Source organism: Camelina sativa, chromosome 14 (assembly GCF_000633955.1).
Source record: "Camelina sativa cultivar DH55 chromosome 14, Cs, whole genome shotgun sequence".
Taxonomy (NCBI): Eukaryota; Viridiplantae; Streptophyta; class Magnoliopsida; order Brassicales; family Brassicaceae; genus Camelina; species Camelina sativa.
In genome coordinates, this window is record NC_025698.1 from 11,930,618 (window position 1) to 11,950,237 (window position 19,620).

A 19,620-nucleotide genomic window follows, 5' to 3' on the forward strand; every position below is an offset into this window, starting at 1 on the left:
ATGAACCAATAGTAATTCCATAAGTTTATATATTTTCATTTTTTTTTTGTGAATTTTGCAATTCATTACCATTAGTTAGTAATTTTATGCGTAAAAAGCTCAAAATCTAATTTTAAGAAGAAAAATAAAAAGCTAAGAAAATTCTTCTTGTAGAAACACAGAGAGTATTTTCTATGATTTTAAAAAATTTGGATTTCTGCAATCTAAATGCTTCCTTCAAAGCAGTGATGTATGAAACCGCATCATGCATAGTTACCTTAGCCTTATTCACAAAATCTGGATCATCACACTTAACATACTTTCTTTTGTTATTACTGGCACAATATGTGTCTCGGTTTAAGAAACGATCTTTTAAATAACATTGCACACATTTAATGGTTTCCCACAAGACAGATATACAAAAATCATTGATCAAGCTAGGTAGATACAAAGCATTAATAATAGGCAAACGATCGAATTAAAACCAATCATAGTCTCCTTCCACGAATGCGCATAGCCAGCTGCAAATCTCTGGACATGATGGTGACTCTCGTTGCATGAATGATACACAAATTGGAATCCTCGAAAAATCAGACAAGAAAGGCTTTTGCCGCCTCTTGTAAAGCCAGCAAAGCATGACTTTGGAACCGCAATTCAGGCTGATAAAATAACAGAACAATGAATGAGAACTCACAAATCGAATTCAAAAACCAAATCAAAGGAAAGATTGAGAGGGTTTGAAGTAAATATGTTCATCTCCTGTGCGATTTCCCGAACAAGCAGCTGGAAGTGTGCTTTCTGGATCAACAGATCAGTACTATTCTGATATGTCCAATATAACTAAATACTAAATAACTCCATCAGTACCTTTTAATAAATTTAACATCGAACCAAAATTATTTTTACTCACATTTATCAACCAATAGTAATTCCCTAAGTTTAAATTTTTTTCAGTTTTTTTTTTTAATTTTACAATTCATTACCATTAGTTAAAAAATTATGCATAAAATGCTTAAAATCTAGTTTTATGAAGAAAAAAGAAAAACTTAGAAAATTCTTCTTGTAGAATCAAAGAGAGTATTTTATATGATTTAAAAAAAATTGGATTTCTACAATCTCTTGTTGTCTGTGTGATGTTGATACAATTTAATTTTCACCATCAAAACTTGAGCTGGAGACCAGTGAGGACAGTAAAATATATAGCTCTAAAAAGTTTTGTTGCTACTAACCTTAAAAGCATCTAGTGAGAGGACTGAGAACCTTCATTTATAGAAGAAAACATGTTATTAGCAGTGAGTGGATCGATCCATCATTAATTTATGGGAGTAATAGTATTTGTGAATATTAGACGTTAAAATATATATTTGGAGTACGCATTTTTTGCCCAAAAAGAAGAAAAAAAGAAGTACGCATTTAAGCAAAAAGAGAATAAGGAGGGCAAAACATAAGCTTGCAGGGCACACCCCTCTCCAATCTCCACAAAACATATTGGATTGTTTGCCTTTAATTATGGGAGTAATAGTATTTGTGAATATTAGACGTTAAAATATATATTTGGAGTACGCATTTTCTGCCCAAAAAAAAGAAGTATGCATTTAAGCAAAAAGAGAATAAGGAGGGCAAAACATAAGCTTAGTCTACAATGGGCACACCCCTCTCCCCAAAACATATTTGATTGTTTACCTTTTAATTAAATTTTGAGAGCACATGACGAACAATTAATCTTAGTAATAAGAATATTTTTCAAATTTATTTAAAGATTCGGGTCACGGAGATTAAAACTTTTAAAGAGTTCCAAAGTGGGGAACTTCATGGTTATTTATTGTAAAAGTGAGATGTTTTGATGCGATTAATGTTTAGCAACTTATGGCTTAGTATTGGTTTCGTAGTCTCTCTTTAGCTTTTCTTATTCGAAAACTTTTTCATTATAGATTTGTAGCCATTGTAGAACTAGAATGTAAAGCTTAATCAACTATAATCAATAGTCAGTAACAACAATTTATCCCCAAAAAAGTTGTTATAAGAAAAACTATAGTATAGTTACAAGCAACTGGTTAAATAAGCGCGTGCGGTTGAAGTAAACATAGACAATGAATGAACAAAACCTCATGGCAAACCTCAGTTAACGACTTGCTTCGACATCAATAAATTGTTTATAAAAATATTTGAATATACACCTAATCGTTAGTGCCCTCAACTCTTGCTTGCAAATATATGAAATATTTAAAATGACATCAAGTAAAGAAAGAAAACAGAAAGTAGAGTATTATATATTTTCTCCTTTTGATTTGGGTTAGGGACATATAACATATGTAATATCAATCTTCTTACTCTCGAAGCTTTCTTCTCCGCCGTCACGAGATGCATCGCCATTAGATATCGTTATGTTCACCTTCTGTTCTAGTTTCTACACTATTATTCCTCTTTTGTTTCTTCAATTTCATCTACCGTTCAAAACTGAAACTTTAAGAGTTTGTTTGTTTGTCCTCGCATGGCGGCTTCGTCAAAAAAGCTTTGGCCGTCGCTGCCTCTTGAGGTGGTAGAAGAAGAGATACTTGGAAGGATTCCGATCGAGGATGTGATGCGAGCCAAGTCGGTGTGCAAAGAATGGTACGCTGTCTTCAAGGACAAGAGATTCATCTACAAACACGTCGGTTCATTCGCATTCATCATGCATTCATCATACTAAGTTTCAAATCATCAATCCGGTGACCCTTGATCTCTTAACTCTACCACTCTTGTGGGTAGTGAACACGTTGGAGACGACGACAGCCCAAGGGTGATCAAGATCAAGGTTTGGGTCACAGACAAGATGACTGATGCTGCTGTCTCATTGACTAAGTATTTTAATGTGACTCACCCTCATCTCCCTATATTGCATCAACGTCTCTACGCTAACGGTATTCCGACATACTTTATCCACGAGAAGACCAATGGTGGTGGTATCATGTTTATGGTGCGATAAACTTCTTGTCCAAGAGGATAAAGATGATGTACAAATAAAGGATTATGATTATGCTTGTCCCAGCTTTACGAAATTAGTGAGGGAGGTGAGATAAGACGCAAAAATAGACTCTCTGTCTCTTGTTCTCGCATGAGACTTTATGTATGTTCCTTCTGCTTTGTCTTGGTCTTTCTGACTGTGTGTCTTGTTCTCGCACTAGAACAAGAGTTTAAAGAAGCATTTTTCGTGTGATTGGAGTTTATTGAAAATGATGCGAGTACGCATTACTGGTGATGATGTATAACACCATCAAGATATTGATGTATATAACACCTTAACCCATCTTCAGTGCAAAAACAAACAGTAAAATATGAGTTCACAATTTTTTATACTATGAAGAAGGCCACACACACAAAAAAAAACAGTCTTCACACTTGCTTCTAGTCTTCTACTTGTTGAGTGTTTCGCCGAGAGTGAGACGATTTCATTAGAGATCCAGCCTGAAACACAGCCATGTAACAGCATAAGATACAATCACAACAACAATCTCACACATTTTACAGCACCAGAGTAAACAAGGCTATGACTATGAGCAGGTAGGTCCCCCCACCAAACTGAACTCAAGATGAAAAAGGACTAACCTGACTAGCTTTCTTGTCACATGAACGAGAATTGTGCCCCGCTTGACCACATTTCTTACAATGGATTGTGCGCTTGCTAAGTTTTACCTTTTTCTTTGGTGGAGACACATTATTTCCTTTTCTTTTTCGCTTCTTCCATGGAGACTCACAACAAGTTAGCAAATAAAGAATGATCAAAATGGTATATATATGTATTATAGTTTATATAATTTGAGCATTTTATACCTTAGGCTTGTTCACAATATCTGGATCATAATCTGGATCATCACACTTAGCTCGCTTTCTTTTGTTATTATCGGACACAATATGTTGCTCAACCTCGGGAGAGATGATCATCTTATCCCCAGCTGATGTAATATGTTGCTCAGCCTCGGGAGAGATGGTCATCCCAGCTGACGTAATATGTTGTTCAGCCTCGGGAGGGATGGTTATCTTAGCCCCAGCTGAAAGGAAGACGCTGAAACTGAGAAGAAGCTTCCGGTGGTTTTTCATGAGCTCCTCCATCCTTGAAATGACAGTAGCCTCATCAATTCTACAAAGAGGCTAGTAACGTCAGAGTTAATTCACAACGGGAGTTAGAACTAAGAGCAAAACCAAACATAAAAAGAGAAATTATTCCAAACCTGTGAGCTTTAAAATCTTTCAAAATATTGTGCCATTCATTATACTTTCCAGATTCATTACGAAATGCCTCTTTCAAAGAAGCCAAGTAAGCAGACTTATTAAGCGTCGTTAGCTCCGGTGATACTTTTATGACGGATATTGTTTGAGATTGGCCTAACACTTTGTTAGCCTTGGCTGCAGGGATGGTTGTCTTAGCCTTGGGAAGGAAGACACTGAGACCAAGAAGCAGCTTTGGGTGCCCTTTAATGAGCTCAGTCATCCTTGCAATGCCACTATCTTTATACATTCTACAAAGAGACTTATATAGTAACAACATCAGGAATCGTTTCGCATGCATGTGTGTTTGTAGTGTAAGATAATTAGAAGTTGAAAATAATTCATACCGATGATTTTTAAAATCATTTAAGATCTTGAGAAATTCCTTAAATTTGGCAGGTTCAACACGAAATGCTTCCTTCACAGCAGTGAGGTATGAAACCGTATCATCCATAGCTGCCTTGGCTGATAAGCGTGTTCTAACCATGATCTCAAATTGGGCCTGACCCGTTGTATAAAAAAAAACGAATTATTTGTCTCTGCCCTTTTAAAGACCCTATGGCACATAAACTACACATGCACTCAATTCAAACACAGAGCAAACCAATCAAACACTAAATTAGAGGTCTTAAAATATCAAACACAGAACAAAACACAATGCGTGTCTAATATGAGGGTTAAGTTGATCAAATCACTTGGAAATTATTTTTAACTAAGTTTTATCATGGATACGAAAAAATATATATATTTAAAGAAGGCGATTTAAACCCCATCCCACCAACTACAAAAGGAATTCAGTGAACCAGAAAATACGAAATTGTATTTCTCAAACGAAATTTACACACACAAACAAACAAAAACAAAAAGATCATCGCGTAAGTATAGTGGTTACCGAATTGTGGAGGAAAAAAAAAAGCTTCTCCCTAACTCCACGCGATCACGATCGAAGAGACATAGAGAAAGATGAGTTTCTAGATAAATCTCTACAAATTATTTGTTGCTTATTATTTAAAGGTTTCGTCTAGGCTTGGGCATAAAAACCGTATCCGAATACCCAACCCGGAACCCGACCCGAAAAACTGGGTTCGGGTTGGGTACGGGTTTGTCTATAAAACTCTATTGGGTTCTATTTTCTAATATCCGTGGGTTCGGGTTAGAGTCGGGTAATACTCGGTACCCGTTTGGGTACCCATTAAACCCGAACATATAAACATATTTATAATATTTATCATTAATATAATGCAATTACCCCAAAATTTTGATTATAATTTTGAATATTTCATTTAGTTTTATACCTAAATATCAAAAATAATCAAAATATCTAAAATATTTTGTTATGTAAGTCAAAATTTAACTAAATTTATTTAAATTTAATTATATTTTTTTGGGTACCCGGTCGTTCGGGTACTAATCGGGTTCTAAAATTTGTAACCCAAACTGACCCGAACCCGATAGTACCCAAATCGAACCGAACCCATATATCTAAAAATACCCAATGGATTCTATTTTTCTAAACCCGTTTGCGCAAACCCGAATGGGTAATACCCGAACCCGAACGGGTTACCCAATTGTCCAGCCCTAACTTTCGTCATAGGGTTTATTACTTAATACCCCAATATAACTAAATACGAAATAACACACCCTCAGCACCTTTTTAATATATTTAACATCCACCAAAATTATTTTATTCACATTTATGAACCAATAGTAATCCATAAGTTTATATACTTTCAATTTTTTTTTGTATTTTACAATTCATTACCATTAGTTAGTATTTATGCATAAAAAGCGATGTGGCCCTACCCCACTACATGTGGAGTTACAAACTCTGATCTGGGCTATGGAATCTATGTTGGTGGTTGGGGTTGACTGTCACGCATAAGAGACGGATTGTGCAGAGTTAGTTGCGATAGTGCAGTTGCCCGATGATTGGCCCGCTTTCTCGAACCTGATGGCAGATTTCTCTTTGCTCCGCTCTTCCTTCCATTCTTTCACCTTGACCAGGATTCCTCATGTGTCCAACGTCAGGGCAGATAGTCTTGCCCGTTCTTCAAGATCGCTAATTTCCGAAACTTCTTTTGTAAACTCTTACCCTCCTGTTTAGACAACCAATCTTGGAGTTATCTTTTAATTTATTTAATGTTTGGTTGAAAAAAAAAATTCATGTTTCGATAGAAGTGATAAGACCTACAGAAACATAAAGAAAATAATCAAACAACCATAATTGAAAAGAAAAAAAAAACTCTTATATCCATTCGCTCATGCTTGTTTAACCGACACCCTTGTGTGATGTACTAGGACCTTTAGATCGAGATCCTTGTTCTGCAAAATTCAAACAAACAATTATCCTTGTGCTGCAAAATTTAAATTCAAAATGTTATCTTACCTCAAGCATGAATAAGAAGGTCTCTCGAGTGATCCAGCTAAAGCTGAAGAGCTCCTTTCTAAACAATTCTACGATAAGGTCGTCGTGAGGATGGAGGTTGCTACTTGATATCATTCCATATGCACATGATGCTTGATATATATTCTTTGAATTTTGGAAAATATTATTATCTATATATATAAATAGCATATATGGAAGTTAAGGATTTCAATATGCAGAACTCCCAAGAAGAGAATTATGAACACAAAGAAATACATGCTCGGGTGATTTTTTTAGTCACGTACGTAATTCTTCAATGTAAACTAATTACCACCAGAACACCATAGAATCTAAAATGATCATGGTATATTCAAAAACTGTATAATATCATCTTATTCAATACACAATATATATTCAACCGATGTTAACGCATCTACACAAAATATCTAGAAATATCTAGATATTTATCAGACTAATTAATACGATTAGCTTGAGAATGGGTAATCAAGCATGAATTCTAATTGATTAGGAGCCAACATTGATCTTTAAATGTGATTAAGTTCCAACAAAGCCAACACCGGAAACAAGAAAAGCAATTGCTTGCATGAAAAGATAGAGATATAGGAATGTGTTTCCAAAAGCAAGAGCATAGCAAGCACAACACAATATGTATGTCCCCACCATTATCTCCTTGAAGTTTACTCTGCAACCAACCAAAGTCTCGTATGAACTCTTTGTCTAGTTTGTTCATAATATATGTTTAGCGAATTAATTTATTACCTTTCAAGGAGTCCGTTACTAGGTTTTCTTGTCCGAGAAAGTAAATTAGTCTTAAGAGCATCTCCTAATTTCTCAGTTACAACCCATTCGTTCACTCTTCCTCCTTCGAGTATGCCAATGAAAGTACCCTTTGTCCGATGCATAGACATTACGTTTTCAAACAAGATCCAAAATATCACAAGGTAGAATGACCTGAAAAACTCAAAAATCATATATATTAAGGTTTCACTCTCTCTTTATTAGTGCACTTGGCAATGCAATTCTTAAAAAAAATCTATATTAAACCACAAATAAATTAAAAACTACTATATTTTTCTCATTCAACTGAAATCATGTAAATTATGCATTAACTAGATTTCTCCACTCAATTATATTTAAACACATAATAATTGTTGTTGTTGTAGTAGTAAAAGCTTAATTCAACATTTTAATTTTAGAATTTGTATGATATATATATATATATATATATCTTGCATTATTTTTGATGTTTTAAAAAGTTCATTCCCATTATCTATTTTAGTTTACCACTTTATAAGTAATCATTTCTTCATATTTTCTACTATATTCACCGTATAATAAGGTCATGAAGCTGAAAAGGATTCATCTCTAATTCTCTATTATCTATTATGTTTATTTTCTAACATATTAGTGTATTATTTTTATTACAATAATTTATCGTAATCCATTTATCAAACAAATTTAATAAAATTTTCTAACATATTTTTTTTATTATCTCAAATAAATATTTGTAATTCATTTTGAATTTACTATCATCTTTGCGATCCAATAGATAAGTATGTAAACATCGTTAAAGATCGTTATAATATTTATTTTAACTAAGATTTGATGTTTTTGAAAACAAAAAAAAAACTTAATTAAAAAATTGGTCTTTAAAATTAAAGCAAAATGAAATAAAAAAATCATCAAAAATAAATTAATTTTGTTAAAATGGAAAAATATAATGAAATCATTACAATGAAAACTAGCAATCAAATTTAAATGGAGTGAAATGTAGAATAGAATCTAATTTTTTTTAAATACCATTTAGTTAAATACTCTAAAGATGAAACCATTGGTTTGAAATCTAGCACTAGAATTTAAATTGATGAGTGAAAATTATAAATAATAATAATAATAAAAACCTAAAAAAAACAAAAAGATAGAAGTTATCTTTGGGGTTTAAAAAAAGAGTTAGATTGAATAATTTGAAAAGAAAAATAATTTAGTTTTTCACTTGCAAAATAATATGAATTTAAGTTATTATGTGTGAGTTTATATCAACAAATAACCAAATCATGTGTAAGTTTTGATTGGGCCACTTAGTATTGAAAATTTTTAAAACATATTAAAATATATATTTTTAATTAATTTGCATTTAAAGTCATGTATAAATCTACATTTAACTCATTTCACACAAAAAAAAACTACATTTAACTCAAATGTAACTCCTACCCAATAATTATTAAAAACTTCATTCTCCCACTAATTTATTTATCTTTAAAGATAAATATCTTTTAACTTTTAATATATTTTTATTATATTTGTTAGCTAAATTTATAGTTGTATATATATATATATATATCTTCTATTTATATTGCTTTAAACTTTGGAATAAGGAATATTATATATACATAATTACTAAATTTTTTGATAAATTTGTTTGATACAATTTTACTATACTACAGTCAAATATAGTAATATATTATTTATATAAATTTTCAAAAATATAATAAACCCATTATGTACCACGCATTTACCTAGTGCATATAATATTTAAACAAAGTAGCACAAACCTTGGTGTCGCAATGACGATGCAGAGAGTGATCATAGAGGGAACGTAGAAAGTTGACCAGGCTGGAATGTTGACTTCAGGAAAGAAGACACTTGTAGGAAGAATAACACAGTAGAAGAAGAAAGTGAAGCAGTGGACTATGATCTTCCGTAAGAAAAAGAAGCTATACATCATATACAACTTCTTCCAAATCGTCACTCTCTGCTCATTATCACATAGATTTGTAACTTAAGGTTAGATGTCTACAGTCTACTCACTACTGTTAATTATATTTGCTTAAAGGAATAAAAGAAAACAATCAATCTTTACTACGACTTGGTTTAATTAACACGAACCAAATAATACTAGATTGAACCAAAACGAATTTCTAACCCATCAGCTGATTTGGCGATTAGTTAAAACATAACAAAAGAAAAAACCAATCCCATCATTGATAGATAAGTGACCAATCAAAACAAAATAAAATGTACGTCAGCCTCACATCACATGGCATGTTTGTCTATACATATTGTAACACGATAGACAAAAAAACAAAGTAGCTGGGCATGTGAGACCAAAAAAAAACAGTGGGCACGTTTTTGTTAAGATTGAAACATATAGAGGATGGACCTTATTGCGAATAATCTCCATAATCATTTTCCTGAAGAGATTAGCTGGACCACAAGACCATCGATGTTGCTGGAATCTAAAAGCCTTATATTTGCTTGGTAGCTCGCTTTTCACCTACAAAGTCAGTGTCAATAGACATAATTTAATGATTATAAGCTAATTATTTTGATAGCAACACATGTGAATGCATCACTACCAGAGAGTTCACTGGTATGAACAACATCACAAACTAGGTCCATAACCAAATTCATTAAAATCTACCACAAAAACTTTCGTTCAAAAAGTTGTGCGTGTCTATCATGTAGCTTTACAAAGCACTACGAAATGTTGGATATCTAACCGATGTGGGGTATCTACATATATAATGCATACAAGATGCGATGAGTATTTACAATTTATATAGGCAAGGATATATGAAAATCTACCGTGAGGTCATTGAGGAAGACAAATTTCCAGCCGAGTAGACCAGCCCGAACTGCCAAGTCCATGTCCTCTACGGTGGTCCGGTCATGCCATCCTCCAGCTTCTTCCATTGCCGCCATTCTCCATACACCAGCAGTTCCTGAAAGAGATACACCAAACCAGATTTATGTAATAAAATTAAAGAATACATCGGATATTTAAAATCATAAAGAAATGCACCATTGAAGCTAAAGAAGGCATGTCTAGTGGATCCAGATTCTTGCTCTGCCATGAAGTGGTAGTTGAGGGACACCTCTTGCATCCTCGTCATCAAGCACTTGTTTGCGTTCACTGTGATCACACACACACAATCACTAAGTTTGACAATAGACTTAGTTAGGATTTTTAATTATGCCGAAATATGTAAAGGACTAATGTGTACATATTGTTACGTAGGACAGAATAAGTCGTTAAAATTATTATAACCAACTATTTTCACTTATGAGATAAATAAATAATTATGAATTTTATTTCAATGTCAAATCGCTTTGTCGATCAAAAATTAGTATTCGACCTTAGAGTGGATTTGGTCTAAATGAATATGGGGTAAAAGACTTTTTATTGTGAGGGGAGCATTAGCAATCCCACTCACTCTAAATTTGGTCTAAGTTACAACATTTATTTCCCATTGGTTTTGAGTTGAAAATTTACAAATATTTATAGTCTTTAGCTAGTTGTTAATATATATATATCAATAGATATGTTAAATTTTCTACCATAATCAACGTACTGAATCTCCATCGGGCTTGAACTAGAGCGACCTCAGGGTTGTGAACGAGAAAGGGGACAGAGCGTTGGAGGTAATCAGGCTCCGGTTGAAAGTCTGCGTCGAAGATGACAACATAGTTGCATAGCTTCACGTAGTTGTGATTCATGCCTTGTTTAAGAGCTCCGGCTTTGTAGCCATTTCTGTTGTCTCTCCTCTCACACTTAATATTTACGCCTTTGCTTTCCCATTTTGCACACTCTGTGTTCACCAGCTCCTGAAATTCAATTCTCTTCACATTAGTTATCTTAAATTAATACATATATATATATATGTATATATATATGTCTCCAATAAATCGATTAGAATTGCTTAGCAGCAAGACCTTGATGGTTTGATCAGTGGAATCATCTAAAACTTGAATAATTAGGCGGTCCATCGGCCATATTAGTCTACATGCAGCACCTATAGATAAATGAAGGACCTGCGAGTTAACAACATGTTAGGAATCTTGCATTTATAAATGTGTACAAATACAATGTATAGTATATAAAAACCCTGAATATCGTTATATTGTTGTCAATTAATTAGTTTCTGAAAAACTTAATGAGTCTGTACGTCCATAATATAACATAGAAAAGTACATGTATATATATATATATACCTCTTTTTCGTTGTACATTGGGATTTGTACAAGAACCATGGGGTATGTCTCATGTCCGAGCTCGATGTCCTCCGGCATCGGCTCCCATTTGTAGATTTTTTCGGGTTTTCGCTTAAACAACTTGACGTAAAGCACTACAAGGTTCATGTATATACCCTCTACGAAAACTAAGACGGAGATTATCAAACAAAAAGCCACCAAATACTTGAAAATGGGAACTATGAGCAAACTCCTCAATCGTCGTGTCCATGTCGTGTCGATACTTATCTTCACACCGTTTATGGTGGCTTCAAGCTTCTTTGGAGCTGCAGCTACATCTTCAGAACTCCCTCCATGGAACTTATCAGCACACAAAAGAAGAAACTATTCTCAGAGCAGAGAAACAGAGCGAGTAATCATAAAGAAAAACTATGAGATGGTCTTAATAATTACCAGTAGAGAGAGGAAGGCAAGACATGAATCTTGTAAGAAGATGAGTGACTTCAGAAACGTATTCATTTTCTTTGTCTCTAGATTAAGCTCATCAGAGACTTAGTTACTTTGAGAGATTCTGATTCAATGGTGCATCCCATCTATAAGATATAGGAGCATATACATTTCTTTGTTTTTTTCCCCTATTTCGTTGAGAACCTTTCCTTGGGTGGTTTTAATCTTGGATGGTCCTAGACTTGTGGAGACTTGTCGAGACTTGTCGTTTACACTAATAGTGTAATAATGTACGTTGGAGAAGATGCTGATGACTCACGAGTAGATGTACTAAGAGCAACTTTTGAAACCACACAAAAGTAAAGGAACAAAAAAAAAAGTGTCTTTGTTTTTGAATTATTATCAAGTAAGAACAAAATGATTTTTTAACTCCTATCACTGTCGTTTTTTTTCTCCGTAATTATCACGTGAAGAATTTTGCAATTGTACTAGTAGGTTGACATCGACACTGATCATAACAAATTAACAATGACCAGAAACAAGAAAAAAAAAGTACAAATCAGAACCAAAGATTATACCACTAACGTACGGGTCTCATGGAATTGCATTTTTATTGGGTCCTATTTTTAGGTTCATTAAGCCCTTTTTGATTATTCATTTATTTGTAAGAAAATTAAAAGATCAAACTTAAAAAATTAAAATTAAAATTAAATGGCTTCGCCCGGGTTCGAACCGGAGACCTTCAGTGTGTTAGACTGACGTGATAACCAACTACACCACGAAACCTATTTGTTCAATTTCAACATTATTTAAATATATATCTATTTAATACACATTGACGATGCCTAAATCAAAATCGACCATTGACCCCTAACCTTGATGAATTGAGAGCAAAACCCACCTTAAACCCACCGAGTTCCTTCTCCACCGGAAAGAGCTCAGCCACAGTTTTTAGCATTAGTAACTGATCAATTCATCGAGAGATTCGAGTCCCCCCTTTGTGTGCTTGGTAAGATTTTGAATTTGACTTTACGAATTAGTTTTCTCACTCAATCCTGCTCCCAGTTCATGCTTTCTCTATCTGATTTCTTCGATGCATTCTCGGGTTTTCAATTTCTCTCTTGGTTCGCCAGAAACCTCTCATAAATCTATTGAACTCTCGAGAACTTTTGACTTCTTCAAGTTTTGATTTTGGCGTTTTTAACATCTTACAATTTTTCTTATCTCTCTGAAGCAGCTTATCTCTAAAGTTGTGTCCTTTTTAACAGTGTGGCGACTACATTGTAATGAACTGCTTGTCTCATGCGCGTTCATACATTTCCTTGGGGATACTTAAGAGATCTAGCTATGTCACTTCTCAAATTCCATGGAACCAATGCTTCTTCCATACGCCTTCAAAATCCTGTTTAAAGCCTGCCTTTGGACTATCTAAAGTTCATTTCTTTTCCTCGAGATCAAAGTCTGGTAAATCCAAGATGTCTTCTTCAACCGTTGTTTCTGTTGCGGATAAAGAAAAGGACGCGTTTTTCGTTGTTCGGAAGGGTGATGTTATTGGAATTTACAAGGATTTGAGTGATTGTCAAGCTCAAGTTGGATCTTCTGTGAGTATACATATCTTGTGTATATTATATAGTTTCTCTTGGATGGGAATATGATAGAAATGGTTGTTTCTTGTTTGTTTATAACGGCAGGTGTTTGATCCTCCGGTTAGTGTTTATAAAGGATACTCGTTGCCGAAAGACGCAGAGGAGTATCTTTCTTCTGTTGGGATGAAGAAACCACTCTACAGTATTAGAGCTTCAGACTTGAAAGATGATATCTTTGGTGCTCTCACGCCATGTCTTTTTCAGGTATTAATAATACTGTATACTGATCCACTATCTGCAACTGTCGTAATAATGTATACTGTGTGTGAGGTTTGAACTGTAGAGTTGGTAACTGTCTCCCTTTTAAACTTCTTCTCTAGGAGCCTAATGTCAAAGTATCTGAAGAAAAAGATACCTCAGAGATGAAGTCGAAAGATAGAATTCAAGACAACGAAACAGTAAGCTATAATAACAAGAGTTTTTGAAGTTTAGTGATTATGAGACAAAGCGACTAAGCTCATTGTTAAGTATTATTTTTGTTTCCAGGATCAGCTTCCATCAGCTTCTATGTCAGTTGAATCTTTGGAAAAGCTTGCTAATAATTCCTTAGAAGTGAGTTGTGATTATTTGTATTTATCATTATACTGTAGTTTCAGTGGACTGGATGCATCTTTTTTTTGCTCAAGTTGGTATGTTTCTCTTTCTACTCTTATGGTAGGAAACTTGCTTTATTGAATTTGATGGTGCATCAAAGGGAAATCCCGGTCTCTCTGGCGCAGCAGCGGTACTGAAAACTGAGGACGGAAGCTTGGTATGTATCGTTTTTGAATCACTGTTACTAATTGAAGATTTCAGTTCTGTATCTAACTTTATGAATTTTCTTTGACAACAGATTTGTAGACTGCGTCAAGGTTTAGGAATTGCCACAAACAATGCAGCAGAATACCGTGCGTTAATCCTAGGATTGAAGTATGCTGTTGAGAAAGGTTACAAGAAAATTAAAGTGAAAGGTGACTCCAAGCTGGTGTGTATGCAGGTTTGTCTATGAAATTTTGAATATCTTTGTGTAATTAGGTAATTTGATTATGCTAGTCTCTTCTCATTTTGTCAATGCTCGAACAACAGATCAAAGGTAAATGGAAGGTAAACCATGAGGTACTCGCGAAGCTCCACAAGGAAGCAAAACAACTTTGCGATAAATGTGTCTCTTTCGAGATCAGTCATGTACTAAGGGTATGTGTCCATGTGCGTTTCCCTCTTTCGGTGTAAATGAATGATATCTCTCATAGTTCTCATCTAGTGCTTGAGAGCAAGATTCCTCCCTTCCCTTTTCGTAATGTGAGTTTCTGCCATTGTTGGCACTTTTTTTTACAGAATTTGAACGCTGATGCGGATGAACAAGCAAACTTGGCTGTCCGCCTTCCCGGTTAGACAACCTAGTCTCCCTTCTCTCTTCATTGTGATAATTTTGGGTCATCATAACACAGATTCAGAAAGCTAACTAAATCTTGTGCTTCACATCATATACAGAAGGAGAAGTTGAAGTGGCGTGAAGAGCTTATAATACTTATTATCAGTGAACGCATATAGAGAGCTTTGGGTTTGTTGTTCTACACCCCACATACAGATCTAAACAGCTTGAGGAAAAGTATACATTGTTCATTTGAAAACGGCATCTTAGTTTGGGTTAAAAATCTCTGTTGTCTTGCAGTTACACTAGCCACTAGAAACTGATGTTGAACCAGAATCAGCAGAGAGAGGTCTATGGAAACAGTCTCGGAGCACCCAGAGAACAGCAGAAACTGACACATCCATCATTTTTCTTCAGTAGATGCTTTTTTTGCCATCGTTCTAACTTTTTTCTTAAGCTTTGCTCCCTCATTCTTACAAATATAAGCACTAGCACAGTTCTTATATTCAGATTCTTTTTGTACCTTCTCTCGTAGGAGTTGAAAATACACGCACTCGCTTCCTCGGCACTGTCGTATTTTTTAGCCAAGTGGGCTTAAGTTGCCATCAGTTAGGCCCAATATTTGAGAAAAATATAAGCCCATAAGTTATTTTGCATTGAACCTTTCGCCCGACTTGGAGCTCAAGCAAAGTACAGTTCTTTCTTAGTTGAACGCCTCTTTACTGTTTCTTTCTTTGCCCAGAAAAAAAAAAAAGAAAAAAAAAAGCAAAATGCGAAGAAGATTTCTAGAATGTTGACGAAGGCGCTTCGGATTTTGAGACCCAGGTCTATCCTGGGAAGTTTTCTCCACCGTCGATCGGTTTACTTCTCTACTCCGTCGCCGACTTTGTCTCCCGGAGCTATTTCCCGTACGACGGCTGACATTGACGCCGATGAAGCTATTGCGTACTCGGACCCAACTGATTCGCCGACTTCGATTCCGGCGATTATGCCTGGTAGCCTCCAGCCACGTGTCGTTGTGTACGACGGAGTCTGTCATCTTTGCCATGGAGGTACCATTTCTCTCTTTTAGCTTAGAATAGAACCAAGCCGTTTCCTCAAGGATCGTTTTAGAGGTTTATTGATTGAGTCAGTCTATTGATCTGGTCTTGGTCTAGTCTCGCTTTGATTTGTAGTCTTCTTCGGCAAAAATTGGGAAACAACAGGTTTGGGATTTTAGGTTCTTTCCGATTCGATTAATTTTGCAGTGTTCGTTGTTCTTATCACATTGATTTGACTTAAAAACTATAGATATTTTGTAGTTAGAAAATTTGAAACATCTTCTTCTTGAAGAGGAAATGTTTTTGTAATTAGCATTGGTTTGGAGTAATTGTGCTAGAGGATTTTTAGGATTCTAAGAAGGATTGTGTTCTAGATTGAATTGTTTAATTTGTATCTGAGTAATTGTGTTCAATGGTAGGTGTGAAGTGGATAATCAAAGCTGATAAGTACAGGAAGATCAAGTTCTGTTGCCTTCAGTCTAAAGCAGCTGAGCCTTATCTAGAAGTGAGTGGTGTTACTAGAGAGGATGTTCAGAAGCGTTTTCTCTTCATTGAAGGTCTCGGGTATTACCATCAGGCATCAACCGGTATGTAAATCTTCTTTTAATACAAAATGCTTTCAAGTTTCACATTCAGCTGAAAACATCTGCACTGAGAAGTAGGTCTTTTTAACTTACCAACAGATGAACTTCGCCCAGTTTGAGTATGCCGGACTTGTTTTATGGATTCCATATGATATTAGTTTTGAGCTATTGGATGTATACTCATTAGTAAACGTTTGGTTAATATGCTTTTGGATGTCACTCATTACTATATAATTCATAGATCAATAACCAAAACATGGATTTGACCTTTTTGATTCTGCATCTATTGATACTATGCAGCTGCACTCCGAGTGGTATCGTACTTACCTCTGCCTTATTCAGCATTGAACGCTTTCTCCATAGTTCCCACTCCTCTGAGAGACTCAGTGTATGACTACGTAGCAAAGCACCGGTATGACTGGTTTGGAAAAGCTGAGGATTGCTTGGTTCTGAAAGACAAAGAGATGTTGGAGCGGTTTATAGACCGAGATGAACTCAATGATCGAAGCTAATGACGACCCTTGGAACAGAAGCTAATGTTGACCCTTTTGAATGATTTTTAGTTTGGATATAGATTAGCTATAAGGGAATGTAACTAGAGGTAATTGTCCAAGAACCAAAGCTTATTAGGTTTGTGTTTAGGTTTCTGAACAGTAACCACAAAGGATTAACAACCTTCCGTAGCTAATTCAGCATAATTAATCTTCGTTAGTTTTGGCACGGACATCTTAATTCAAATTGATGAATACTCTGATTTCTGGAAAAAGGTATCCTAAAAATAAAATAAATGTTTAGAACTTTGCTAACACAACTATATGTGATGAAGTGGAGGAATCTGAAGGTCAAACTTTGGTTGGTGAACGGTGAATGAATATTCGAAGAGGTCATACGCTTTGGAACATTTAAAGAAACTAACAGTTTTTCTGATATTTATTTATGTAGTTCGAGTGTGTGAAGGTTTTGAACATCAGTGACACTTCTTTTCGTCTCTTTCAATTCCTTAATGAATTTACATATACTCCATCCATTTCAGTGAAGTCACTTTGACTTGTCTCTCTTGAACCGCTTCTTATAACATTTTTTCATATTCCAATCCTCTCGTACACCATGCATTAACATAGCCAAAAATCAAAGAAAATTCGACAACTAGAAGCCTAAAACAAAACCATTGGTAAATTCAAATGCAAAAAATGTTTTAAAAAATTTACATTGGTACAAAAGTAGGTAAATAAAACAAGGTGATTAGTTTGATGAAACAGAAAATAAACTTTGAAAATAAGAAACAGGATATTCAATGGGTTCAGGTTCTAAGAGTGAATCATAAGATTTGGTATGGAGATCATGCATCACCAAGTAATCATTATCTTGAAGCAATAACTTATTCTCGTCAAGAATTTCAATTGGTGCCAACGGGTGGATGGGTTTCACCCCAAACAAAGTTTTTGCGTAATCTATCGAACACAGTTTCTTCCATGTCTTGTTGCCGCCTGAAGAATCTAACGACCATATCACTTGGGTTGTCCCCTTCTTCTCGGATACGCCCAAGCGATTGTCGAGGATGCACATGATGTAGTTTAGAGACTTGAAACGGTCACTTGAGCGAGGAAAGGGGGCTTTACAGATGACTTGAAAAGTTTCAGTGTGAAGATCGAAAGATAACACCTTAGTTTCTTCGCAAAGGGTGAGCCAGTAAAGTGACCCATCAAAGTGCACAGGATAACTGACATCATTTATCTTATAAGGAGAAGCAGGGACAACGTACCTCCAAGCGTTTTTGCTAAAATCGAAAACTTCACAAGTTGTAACGTTTTCTAGTCCAAATTCGGATAAATTATACAACCATACCGGCTTGTAAGTGCCCCTAAACTTGTCTTTGCCAAATCCAAGCTTAGGCATTGGGAAGAGATACTGCTTTTTGTCGACCATGTCGATGCAGAGCTGTTGGTAGTTGGAAAGAGGAAAACTTTGTTGCCATCTCGTGGCGGGATTGATCATGACACTAGGAGTGTAAGAACAATAACTGCATAGAAGACCGTCACAACTACCATGGCAGAGCATCATGTTTGTAATAGGGAGCCTGATCTTAGAAACTACGGAAGACCCCAACAAAACTGTATCCCTTGGAGCTGCTTCGTAATAACCTTGATTAATATTATTATAATAATCATCACCAATGGCTACGCAAAGGACATCTGGACCTCGTGATTTCTTACGACGGAGAAACCATTGGTCTTGGAAATACCGGGACTCGATTGTCGATTTCCACTTGTTGGATACAGACTTGAATCTTAGGAGAGATTTCACAGGAAGCCTCTCCAGGATGAGCTCTACAAAATGGAGTGGTAGCAGCAATGCCTCGCTGGAGCAACGATGTCTTTTTGTTGTTTGGTTTTCACTCGAGCGATGTCTTTTCAACAACATTTGTCTTCTTGTCTGTCTCTCTCTAATTTGACCAAATACAGTCGAGGACCTCCGAGGGCTTCATATATATACACACGAGCTGAGCATCGCTAGGAATCGCAACAAACAAACAAAAAGGGAAACGTCAAGTCAAGTCGGTCTAAGGATATGGAATCGGTCTAAAGATATGGAAATTTAACACTTTTGTATCTCGTTATCTGTTATCTTATAAATTAATTAAATCTCAAAAAAATCCCAAACCAAAAATATTACGGATAAAATCTGACAAAGAAAAATATATATATAACAAAAAAAACAGTGAGCATAAATCATTAAATGATCGCATCATAATCCAACTGAAGATTCGATTTTCTTTTATAGTTCGCTTTGTGCTCACCACATGGCTGCGTGATATGATAGTGAAGAGAGTGTAGTGTATTTATACTGGAGTCTCCACTATCAAACTCTCTCAGTCTTCCGATGTGGGATATGTGAAGCTCCTTCGTAAAAGGCTTTTACTGTTTCGGCCCTTTTGGGTACTAAAGGCCCAATTATTACTTTTTCTTTCCCT

General features: G+C 35.2%; 5 protein-coding genes and 1 non-coding gene across 8 annotated transcripts; 2 read left to right on the forward strand and 4 right to left on the reverse strand.

The window, feature by feature from the left end:
- LOC104741097 (paired amphipathic helix protein Sin3-like 3) lies at positions 3,784-4,719 on the reverse strand. Its single transcript, XM_019235495.1, has 3 exons — positions 4,572-4,719; positions 4,196-4,475; positions 3,784-4,107 (listed from the first exon to the last, which is right to left on the reverse strand). Exons 1-3 carry the CDS (start codon positions 4,709-4,711, stop codon positions 3,784-3,786), a joined length of 744 nt encoding a protein of 247 aa, XP_019091040.1. The 5' UTR covers positions 4,712-4,719.
- Positions 6,957-12,294, reverse strand: LOC104741098 (probable mannan synthase 10). The gene is made up of 10 exons (XM_010461876.2): positions 12,035-12,294; positions 11,603-11,941; positions 11,324-11,422; positions 10,963-11,215; positions 10,413-10,523; positions 10,196-10,332; positions 9,771-9,884; positions 9,163-9,362; positions 7,370-7,561; positions 6,957-7,292 (listed from the first exon to the last, which is right to left on the reverse strand). The coding sequence occupies exons 1-10, from the start codon at positions 12,098-12,100 to the stop codon at positions 7,145-7,147; spliced, it is 1,659 nt and encodes a 552-aa protein (XP_010460178.1). The 5' UTR covers positions 12,101-12,294; the 3' UTR covers positions 6,957-7,144.
- On the reverse strand, positions 12,741-12,814 carry TRNAV-AAC. Its single transcript has one exon. It is a non-coding gene; the product is annotated as a tRNA-Val (tRNA).
- On the forward strand, positions 12,904-15,547 carry LOC104741100. Of its 3 annotated transcripts, XM_010461879.2 has the most exons (11): positions 12,904-13,037; positions 13,297-13,629; positions 13,720-13,878; positions 13,995-14,072; positions 14,161-14,226; positions 14,333-14,425; positions 14,507-14,650; positions 14,740-14,847; positions 14,989-15,040; positions 15,145-15,214; positions 15,326-15,547. In XM_010461879.2, exons 2-10 carry the CDS (start codon positions 13,315-13,317, stop codon positions 15,165-15,167), a joined length of 1,038 nt encoding a protein of 345 aa, XP_010460181.1. In that variant the 5' UTR covers positions 12,904-13,037; positions 13,297-13,314; the 3' UTR covers positions 15,168-15,214; positions 15,326-15,547. The 3 variants fall into 3 exon arrangements, with proteins under 3 accessions (XP_010460181.1, XP_019091210.1, XP_019091209.1); XM_019235665.1 differs by having other exon boundaries at positions 13,266-13,629; positions 15,145-15,547; XM_019235664.1 differs by having other exon boundaries at positions 15,145-15,547.
- LOC104741099 (uncharacterized protein YuxK) lies at positions 15,734-17,369 on the forward strand. The gene is made up of 3 exons (XM_010461877.1): positions 15,734-16,077; positions 16,485-16,652; positions 16,950-17,369. Exons 1-3 carry the CDS (start codon positions 15,816-15,818, stop codon positions 17,159-17,161), a joined length of 642 nt encoding a protein of 213 aa, XP_010460179.1. The 5' UTR covers positions 15,734-15,815; the 3' UTR covers positions 17,162-17,369.
- LOC104741101 (F-box protein At1g11270-like) lies at positions 17,871-19,443 on the reverse strand. The gene has a single exon (XM_010461880.2). The coding sequence runs from the start codon at positions 19,068-19,070 to the stop codon at positions 17,892-17,894; it is 1,179 nt and encodes a 392-aa protein (XP_010460182.1). The 5' UTR covers positions 19,071-19,443; the 3' UTR covers positions 17,871-17,891.

Coding starts and splice junctions, on each gene's coding strand:
- LOC104741097 (XM_019235495.1), bottom strand. CDS start 4,711: ATGGTTAGAACACGCTTATCAGCCAAGGCAGCTATGGATGATACGGTT. Junction 4,476..4,571: donor AATGATTTTAAAAATCATCG/GTATGAATTATT, acceptor GTCTCTTTGTAG/AATGTATAAAGATAGTGGCA. Junction 4,108..4,195: donor ATATTTTGAAAGATTTTAAA/GCTCACAGGTTT, acceptor TGACGTTACTAG/CCTCTTTGTAGAATTGATGA.
- LOC104741098 (XM_010461876.2), bottom strand. CDS start 12,100: ATGAATACGTTTCTGAAGTCACTCATCTTCTTACAAGATTCATGTCTT. Junction 9,885..10,195: donor TCTTCCTCAATGACCTCACG/GTAGATTTTCAT, acceptor CTGACTTTGTAG/GTGAAAAGCGAGCTACCAAG. Junction 9,363..9,770: donor TGGAGATTATTCGCAATAAG/GTCCATCCTCTA, acceptor GATAATGAGCAG/AGAGTGACGATTTGGAAGAA.
- LOC104741100 (XM_019235665.1), top strand. CDS start 13,315: ATGAACTGCTTGTCTCATGCGCGTTCATACATTTCCTTGGGGATACTT. Junction 13,879..13,994: donor TCACGCCATGTCTTTTTCAG/GTATTAATAATA, acceptor CTTCTTCTCTAG/GAGCCTAATGTCAAAGTATC. Junction 15,041..15,144: donor CTTGGCTGTCCGCCTTCCCG/GTTAGACAACCT, acceptor CATCATATACAG/AAGGAGAAGTTGAAGTGGCG.
- LOC104741099 (XM_010461877.1), top strand. CDS start 15,816: ATGTTGACGAAGGCGCTTCGGATTTTGAGACCCAGGTCTATCCTGGGA. Junction 16,078..16,484: donor CTGTCATCTTTGCCATGGAG/GTACCATTTCTC, acceptor GTTCAATGGTAG/GTGTGAAGTGGATAATCAAA. Junction 16,653..16,949: donor TTACCATCAGGCATCAACCG/GTATGTAAATCT, acceptor GATACTATGCAG/CTGCACTCCGAGTGGTATCG.
- LOC104741101 (XM_010461880.2), bottom strand. CDS start 19,070: ATGTTGTTGAAAAGACATCGCTCGAGTGAAAACCAAACAACAAAAAGA.